The sequence below is a fragment of the Cyclopterus lumpus genome, chromosome 15 (assembly GCF_009769545.1).
Source record: "Cyclopterus lumpus isolate fCycLum1 chromosome 15, fCycLum1.pri, whole genome shotgun sequence".
In the NCBI taxonomy this organism is placed as follows: Eukaryota; Metazoa; Chordata; class Actinopteri; order Perciformes; family Cyclopteridae; genus Cyclopterus; species Cyclopterus lumpus.
Genome location: NC_046980.1, coordinates 20,022,755 through 20,031,490, shown reverse-complemented (window position 1 = coordinate 20,031,490; position 8,736 = coordinate 20,022,755). Strand labels below are relative to the sequence as shown.

The 8,736-nt window shown below is 41.2% G+C and overlaps 1 protein-coding gene across 1 annotated transcript; it reads left to right on the top strand.

The window, feature by feature from the left end:
- Positions 1-632: 632 nt before the first annotated feature.
- On the top strand, positions 633-4,413 carry tmem254 (transmembrane protein 254). Its single transcript, XM_034552119.1, has 4 exons — positions 633-753; positions 2,527-2,630; positions 3,278-3,337; positions 3,789-4,413. Exons 1-4 carry the CDS (start codon positions 667-669, stop codon positions 3,907-3,909), a joined length of 372 nt encoding a protein of 123 aa, XP_034408010.1. The 5' UTR covers positions 633-666; the 3' UTR covers positions 3,910-4,413.
- The last annotated feature ends 4,323 nt before the right edge of the window (positions 4,414-8,736 follow it).

Here is an 8,736-nt window from a genome sequence, read left to right as displayed (position 1 = left end):
AGCGGTTGTAAGTCTTCTGTTTAATTGTTATATTTCTAATAAATATATAAAGCATTGGTCACTGCCCCAATATAGTTTATGATCTAAACCATAGCCTATCTAACAATGATTAGCTTTTCAGGGGCAATAGGGCAAAGTCTTAAAAGAGGCATGCACAGTACACGGATGTTAACTGAAAGCACTTTTAATTTGTGAAATTAAGTATCAATTGTAAAAAATTACAGAATATTTCCCGGTAACTGAAAATATTAGAATATTCTACCGGAAGTCTGACTGTCACAGTATTAGTAACTTAATGTCTTTTAAAAATCTCTTTCAAGCATCAATTTGTATAATTTCTTTTATCATCGTCTCTAAAGTGCCACAACTAACGTTGCAGTGACGAGTTGGTATTTAGCCACAGTTTAACATCGGCCTACATTTGATATTTATGTAAAGCAATAGAAAAACTCCATAGTGACAGTTTCCTATCAAAGGTTGATATATAGCATGTTTTTTTTATGATGACTAATTATTTATCAATTTATGTAACAGCCCCCCATGAAAAAAAGACAACAAAAAAACGATCACCCCACCCCGTCCTGCCTCCCATCGGATCTCTTCTCACGTGTTCCTACACGGTCGTATTTGACAGCGGGACCAGCGCAGCACTGCAGAACAGCAGCTATGGCTAAAACTGATGGATGCGATTACTTTAAAAGAACCACCCTGTTTTGGATCGTCTTCGTGATACTGGGGATGGGATATTTCACTGTAAGTTCATTAAGCCACGAGTTATAGTCTAAATAAGATATAATAAATGTAAATCGTACTGTAAATGCCACCGTGTTGTGTTGCTTAAAATGTCCCCCGGTCGTGTATTCTTTTCTTCTTCTTTTTTAAAAATCTGTTTTTATGCTTCAACACTTGATATTGCGTGTAAATGTTGTTGCGTTGCCAAAGTAGCCATCGAAGTCATTGTCAAGTGACGGTTTAATTGATATCTAGTTAATCTTATCGGGATTCTTTCAGTCCTCCTGTAAAAACAGTTCAAAGTCATTTTTTTTGTCCAAAGTCCATTGGACAAGTTAACGTTAGCTGTCAACTGTAACGGCTAACTCTAGCTAATGTTTGCCCACTGTAACGGCTTACTCTAGCTAATGTTTGTCCACAGTAACGGCTAACACCGCCCGTTATCCCTAAAAAAAAAAAAACGCCATCGTGCCAAACTCCATTCAAAATGTAATACGGTTAGTGAATGCTCCCGTACTCTCTGGAAAAATGGATATATTGCAAACTATTCCCTCGCGAAAAGCACAACGGGAACCAAGACGCTAGGTAGCCTATAGATGTGCGAGCTTCGTTGGAGCTAATGTAGTTGGTCAGTCCTCGGTCAATAAAATATATGCCGAATTTATGAAAAATATGAAGTCATAATCAGTAATACAGGAAGACACACGGTTCAGCCGTCCACACCATAATGAACCTCTGGGTTCAGGGGCCCATCCAAGCACATCCCTTTGTGCTGCCCATGCACCAGGCCCAGTCCATGTGGACACATACCTGACATGTCACAGGTGGACAGAGGACAATAGCAGGGTGGCACAATGCTGTCATTTAGATTTCACAGGAATTTGCAGTCTGTTGTGGGAGTTGTCGTACTCCGCTCACGTGTTTCTTTGTACTACATTTATTTGGGATACTTGCACATTTCTTTGTCATTATTTTATATTTATAATTTTTTTTTAAATGAAGCGACAAGACTGTCTTAAAAATCCATCTATGTTTCGAAAAACCAGGAATAAATGCATTCGATAGGACAAACTGTACAAATAACAAGGTGCATTAATGTTTAATTGTATCACGTACTTTACTCCCTTTTTTTAAAGTATCTTCAAATTAATTATACTGTAGAATCACTGATACAAAAATGGAGTGTGATTTCAGAACCAAACAACAGTCTACTCATTCACTTTCACATGACAAAACTTAATGCCAACCCACTAAAGAATAAACCAACACTGCAGAACTGATTCTCCACAAGGCTGCCCTTACTGCTGCAGAGAGTCAGTCATCCCATGAGCAGGAAGCCCAATAGTAAATGTGTTTTGTGCTAAATAATTTATGAAAGGGTAATGTGTCAGATTATTAAATAGGGTATTGTTGGGTCGCTCAGTGTCAAATCACACGAAGATTTATGTTTCCGTTTTGGATTTGGTTCAGTCTTCTAAATGCTATTTGACAATCAAACTGTATTTTTACCTGGAAGTATGGAAACCCTGGATCTGCTGAACACCGCTTTGTCTATGGCTTTAACACATTTCATGGCTCTGGGAGTTCAATCTCTGAAGATATCAAACCCTAAAAATGGCTTTTCTTTTTTGGGGGGGGGGGATCATAAAATGAACGAATTCCACGGGGCAAAGAAACAATGAAATTGCCAAAGAATCATCAAATATTTCACAGGACACAAAGTTAAAGTTTCTCTCCTAATCTACTGCATAAATTGGTATGTGTTAACGTCGCACTACTCCAACTGTGTTACAGTGCATCGTGTTCGCGCCGGAAAATATCCCATTTCAGCACCTCGGTCCCTTTGGCACCTTCTGCAGACACCTTGTGGATAACTATTCCGGCATTATGTACAAAGGGTAAGTGTTCTTGTTGATCACTTCCTTAGAGTAAATACACTGACATTTGATTACTGTTCCTTGACAGCCCTCATGTGCACAGGTAGAAGCGTTGTGATGTTGCCCAATTAGAATGAAAGGCCATCAGCAGATTTTATTTCTACAGCAGAGCAGCATTTGTGACAATCGACAAACGATGTGCAAAGTACAAGCTAGTGTCTCTTCCGCCCCCATTTACACTTCCACTGGTGGGGCACTTTGCGAATTAGGACTCAAAGTCACATGACTGCTGTAGCACGTGTTAAGAGAGCAATTGGAAGATAAATGATGTGTTGTTGCCGTTTGAGTCATGCGCTGTTGCAGGACAGTGCTCCATTCAGTCTTCGGCGGTTCGATGTTACGGTAAATGGTTGATCTGTTTTTGAGGTTGTCATGTGACTCCTGTTAATTCAGCACTCGGTGTAGTGGCGGCTGGGGTGTTGCTAAGCTCTGCATGAGGCGAAATGTCAAGTTTTGCCATGGTCTCAGGGAGCGCAACTGAATTTAGACTTAAACGTTATTACAATCATGACCTCAACAGAATATTTCTCTGGAAAATAGAAGGAAAAAAAAATCTAGGAATTAGAATATAAAGTCTGATTAGTGTTACACATGTCTTTCTGTTACAGATGGTGGGCTGCCTGGGCGATCCATGTTATTGAGGCCTACGTTGCATTGAGGGTGTGCAGGTAAGGATGATAAGAACCCATTCGATTTGTCCACTAGATGGTGATGTAATCACATTAAAAAAAAAGGTACTTCTATTGTAAAAGTTTCATATCTCCCCCCCCCAAAAAAAAACTCGCCTCAAACACTCTAAATGTCAGAATAATGAAACATCCGAAAGCTGACGTTCTCCCGTGTTTTCACCTCGTGCTTCAACTTGTCATCTTTTAAAAAAAGAAAATGTACAACCATAAATAAAGTAATCTCAAATGGAATTTGTCCAATTTTGATCATTAGACATGACCAGCATTCCTCACATTTGACTTTTTCTTCGTCACTTATTGACTCAATTGTCCACAGAATAGAGGTTTAAGTTGCAAACGAAACGTGGCAACGAATCAACCGGCAATAGAATTTTGGACGCAATGAAGCGGCTGCTGGTTTGACTTTGGTTCGTTGTTTTCTTCTCTGCAGTAACAAAGGCATCAGCGACACGGCCACTTGCTGCCTGTGGGTTGTTCAGACCTTCCTGTTCGGCTTCGCCTCCCTCGGCCTACTCCTCAAGTACGACCCCGAGCGCCCCAAACAGCACTGATTCCAGCGGAAGAGGCCCACAAAACAACACTATAAGCTGAATCCTCCTTCTTCCGTTTCATTTTCTTTGATATGAAATCCTGTGGGGGAAGACAACGGAGCCCGTTCTATTATACCATTTATTTTAACATGAAAGTATTAGAAAATCTCATTAATTTCATCCCATAGATTTTAGACTAACAAACTAGATGTTTTTCTATCGCTAATATTATTAACAAAGATTATTTTTAGCATCAGAGTTCTCTTGATGAATCCGGCCTGGGCTGAATATTTAGTGCAATACAAGGAGAATCTTTTATGAGTGATTTTGTACGCTCTCGATGTTTACATTTAGCCTCGGTGATAGCAGGACGTTCTCTCAGCTGCTGTGAAGAAGACAGGTTGGCCGCCGTGAGCCACAACAATTCTTCGGGATGAAATGTAGAGAAAGCTGCGGTTCCCATTTGCCTTTTCATATTTGACGTTTTAAGCTACAGACTGGAAGATGTTAATGTTATTGACAAAATAAAGAGTGATTTAATTAAACCGCTGCATCATTTTTATTCCTCTTTTTAAATGCGCTGACTTCATCCTATACTTTATCTATTTCTATAATTTTTCACTCAAAACGTATTATAAAAAAAAGGCACTGTAAGTCTTGGTGCTAAAGGCATACAAACAGTTTAACTGCACGTTCACCATTTTAGTGAAGCATCTTAGCGTGCTAACTAACGTTTGCTCAGTTGCACCAAGAATAGCTGAGGCTGATTGGTGGGTCAATAGTTTTTAACTAAAACTGGTGCTAGATAAAAATTAAAAGTACAATCCATCCTGAGGGTTAGGGTTAATTTCACGGCAATTCATCCCATGGTTGTTGGAACATTGCAATTGAAACTGCAAACATCAGGATCCTGGTGGCACCAGAAGAAAGGTCAGGCGATGTCTTTAGGATCCTCTGTGGACATGGATGTCTCAAACAAACTTCAATGCAAAACCCTCACTAAAATCGATCAAATAAAACATCTTGTTGACTCAAACCTGGACTTTCTATGCCTCTCAGAAATGTGGCTACATCTAAACCTGCCCTCTGTTGCTTTGAATGTATGTGGATACAATATGTTAAGAAGAGATATATCTAGTGGTAAAGGAGGAGTGTCACTACCATCTCAAATGTCTCTTACTCTTATCCGTCTCTACAGACCACCATCGTCCAAATGTGAATTTTATGATCAGCTTAATTCCATGTTCAAGGAATGTGAGTTGGACAAAGAGGTTATATTAATGGGTGATTTTAAATTTAAATTGTGAGGATAAGTCCGGAAGAAAATCCCTAAAAGTACAATTGATTGTTTTAATATGACTCCGTTAGTGAACAACCCCACAAGAATAACCCACTGTTATTTGATTTTTAGCAATAAACCAGAAAGGATCAAAACACACAATATGGTAACTGATATGTCTGACCATAATTTAATACTTTTAACAAAAAAACATTTTAAAATCTCTTCTACTAGAAAGGCTTATCAATTAAGAATAACAAAAGGTAACTGTTACGTCCCCTTCTCGGTCCAGGGGATACGTGGGGCTGGGATGCTGTAAGAGCTAAATGTGGTAATTAAATGTATTTACACTGGGTGGTGCAGTTCTGGGGGTCCTGTGCTCAATTAGATCATTATTAGCATCAGGTGTTGGAAAGGGTTTTGACCGCTTTCACTGTAAAAGTGTTGGCTGCTTCTATCGCTATGATCATGTATACCGCGGCAGAAACGAATAAACCCGTATTCATACAACATTGAACGTGTTTGTGGATCATGTCTGCAAGCGAAGGTGAACGCGGAGGAAATTGAGGTTGAAAGAAGAGCACGTCAGCCAGAGCAATCCAAAGAAAACAACACCTCAGTACCCGCCAAGTGGTAGTCCTTTAACATTAGTCAAAACCCGGCTCCAGTTGGAACTTTGTTTGGAAAACTTCGGCACGGGTCCAGGACGAGGAGAGCCACCGGGAGCTACGTCGCTCATGCTACAGCGGCTGTGGAGCATCAGACCACCGGGTCAACGCACGGCACCCAACACAAGGAGGTATGTATAGGGCCAGTGGCGGCTGGCCAATAGAAGGCCATGGGGCCTAGCCCCACCTTGAGCCACAAAAAAAGGAAAACTATTATATATATATATATTTTTTTAAATTTATTTTATATCATAATATAACATAGCATAACATAGATGTCATGTGTATGTTAGCATGCAATATGTTAGCATGCAATACATTAGCATGCAATATGTTAGCAAGTACTACGTTAGCATGCAATACGTTAAATACGTTAGCATGCAATATGTTACCATGCAATACAATAGCATGCAATACATTAGCTTGTAACATGTTAGCATGCAATACATTAGCATGCAATACGTTAGCATGCAACACGTTAGCAAGTACTACGTTAGCATGCTATACGTTAGCATGCAACACATTAGCATGCTATATGTTAGCATGCTATACGTTAGCATGCAACACATTAGCATGCAACACATTAGCATGCTATACGTTAGCATGCAACACGTTAGCATGCAACACATTAGCATGCTATATGTTAGCATGCTATACGTTAGGATGCAACACATTAGCATGCTATACGTTAGAATGCTATACGTTAGCATGCTATACGTTAGCATGCAACACATTAGCATGCTATATGTTAGCATGCTATACGTTAGCATGCAACACTTTAGCATGCAACACGTTAGCATGCTATACGTTAGCATGCAACACGTTAGCAAGTACTACGTTTGCATGCTATACGTTAGCATGCAACACGTTAGCAAGTACTACGTTAGTAATGTGTGGTTGGCTCTTAAAAGAGACATTTTGGATATGCTTGGGCATTCTCTACAACCAGCCGAGCTTGGGAGAGACGGTAATTGAAGATCCGGCGCTCCCTCAGAAGGTTTCGGCCGGGGAATGGCCTCATGAGGGTTTTCCTGAGTGGAAAGGCTTCATCAGCAACAAAGACGTGAGGCTGAGGTCCTCGGTGAACGGCGTCTGGTAGTGGCAGGTCAGCAGGCAGTTGGAGGTTGCCAGATTTTAATGCTTGACCAAAAGCTGAGTTGGCCAGAATCCCACCATCCCTGGTTATGCCGTAGCCCCCAACATCAATCAGCCGGAAACAATATTGCGCATCAACTACTGCCAGGAGAACCAATGAGAAGGTTCCCTTGTAGTTGAAAAACTGGGATGCTGAATTGGCGCGGGCTTTGAGGACCACATGCTTTCCATCCAATGCTCCACAGCAGAGAGGAAAATTCCAACGCTCTTCAAACCCCACTGCAATTGACCTCCAGTCCTCTGTGGTCGGCACAGCCATGAACTCCTCCACAAGGCAGTCCCAAATAGCTGTGGCAACATCTGGGACTATACTAGAGACAGTGGAGACCCCGACACGGAAGCTGTTGGCAATGGTCCTAAATGAGTCCCCAGTAGCAAGATATCTGCAGCACAGAAAACATTACATTTAACTGAGTTGTAGTGAAGATAGGTGTTAATAGTAGTAGTTTTGATATGGCTTCACAGATGCTATGCATGAATAATAAACATAAATGCTGGTGAGTTTATAAAATAAGTTATATAGTATGTAGATACATATATGTATAAACAAACATGGCTGCCGTATCTATATATAATATGAATGACGTTATTTTGAGTATTGTTGGAGACGAAGCATAAATATATTTAATGAAACTGCCACTCACCGGAGACAGATAGACAGGCGCTCCGCAGCTGAGATTGAACGCCTGTAATTGGTGTCCAACCGAGAGATGCTGGCACCGATCCGAGCCAACAGGTCATCAGCGGCCACAAGTCGTCGTTGCCCATGATTACCTCCATTACAAACACCTGAAGTCGACAGACACGTGTAACGCACATGAACCACATGCGTTTGAAACAACAAAAGAAGTAACGCAGAGTAGGATGCACAAAAGTTGTACCGGTATACAATGAGGATGCCGACGACAATGCTCAGCTGGTGGAAGGTGCCCAGGGCTCCGCGGAGGGCCGTTGGGGAAACCTCACCAACATACATGGGCACGAAGCCTGTGGAGAGGCCGGAGTAGAGGCCCACCACAAAACGACCAGCATTTCCCAGGAGCTCGCCATCTTCGAGAAGCCCATCAGAATGGCTGCGATGAAGGCCAGGGTGTTGGCATTGAGTTCCTCCTGTAGGCAACAGGGAACGAGAGACATTTAACCAATTTAACTCAGTCTTTTTATCTAACAATTAAAAAAAAGGAGTAAAATATCGTCCAGCAAGAGTAAAATAAGTAACACTGTATAATGTGTGGAGCGGCTAATTTCATTAGGGAGATTTAAATCCTCACAGCAGTGCACTGATCACAGTTTGTGTACTCAGTAACTATAAAAAAGGTACAAATAAGTTATTTCACATCAGTGGCACATTGGGACCTTTTTCTTTTTTTTAGGGCAGTGGCCCATCTGGTGGGGAGAGACAACAACGAGCTGTGCAGCATCTCCAGCGCTGCAGTCTACAGTGATACAGCTTTACAGTATGATTGATAGAAACACGTGCTTCGCACAGTGAACTGATCTCTACAGCAGCGGGGCGCTTGAACCAGAACATGGAGTTCTTGCCTAGTTGACCTCAAGTGCATTCTCGATGACAAGATAAGATTTCAAAAGTCTTACAACAGCTACATATCACAGTCTCATACGACCAAACGACATGGCCGATGGACTTAATGTGAAGATGGAAATATTGCCGCATACTTAGTCGTGCAGCAACAAGAGAAAAGACATTAAACCATTTCTGAGGAAATCATCGCACAGCCAGCATCT

Excerpts from the sequence above, each read along its gene's own strand:
- tmem254 (XM_034552119.1), top strand. The coding sequence starts at position 667 with ATGGCTAAAACTGATGGATGCGATTACTTTAAAAGAACCACCCTGTTT. Across the intron at positions 754-2,526 it reads TGGGGATGGGATATTTCACT|TGCATCGTGTTCGCGCCGGA; the intron begins GTAAGTTCATTA and ends ACTGTGTTACAG. Across the intron at positions 2,631-3,277 it reads TCCGGCATTATGTACAAAGG|ATGGTGGGCTGCCTGGGCGA; the intron begins GTAAGTGTTCTT and ends TTTCTGTTACAG.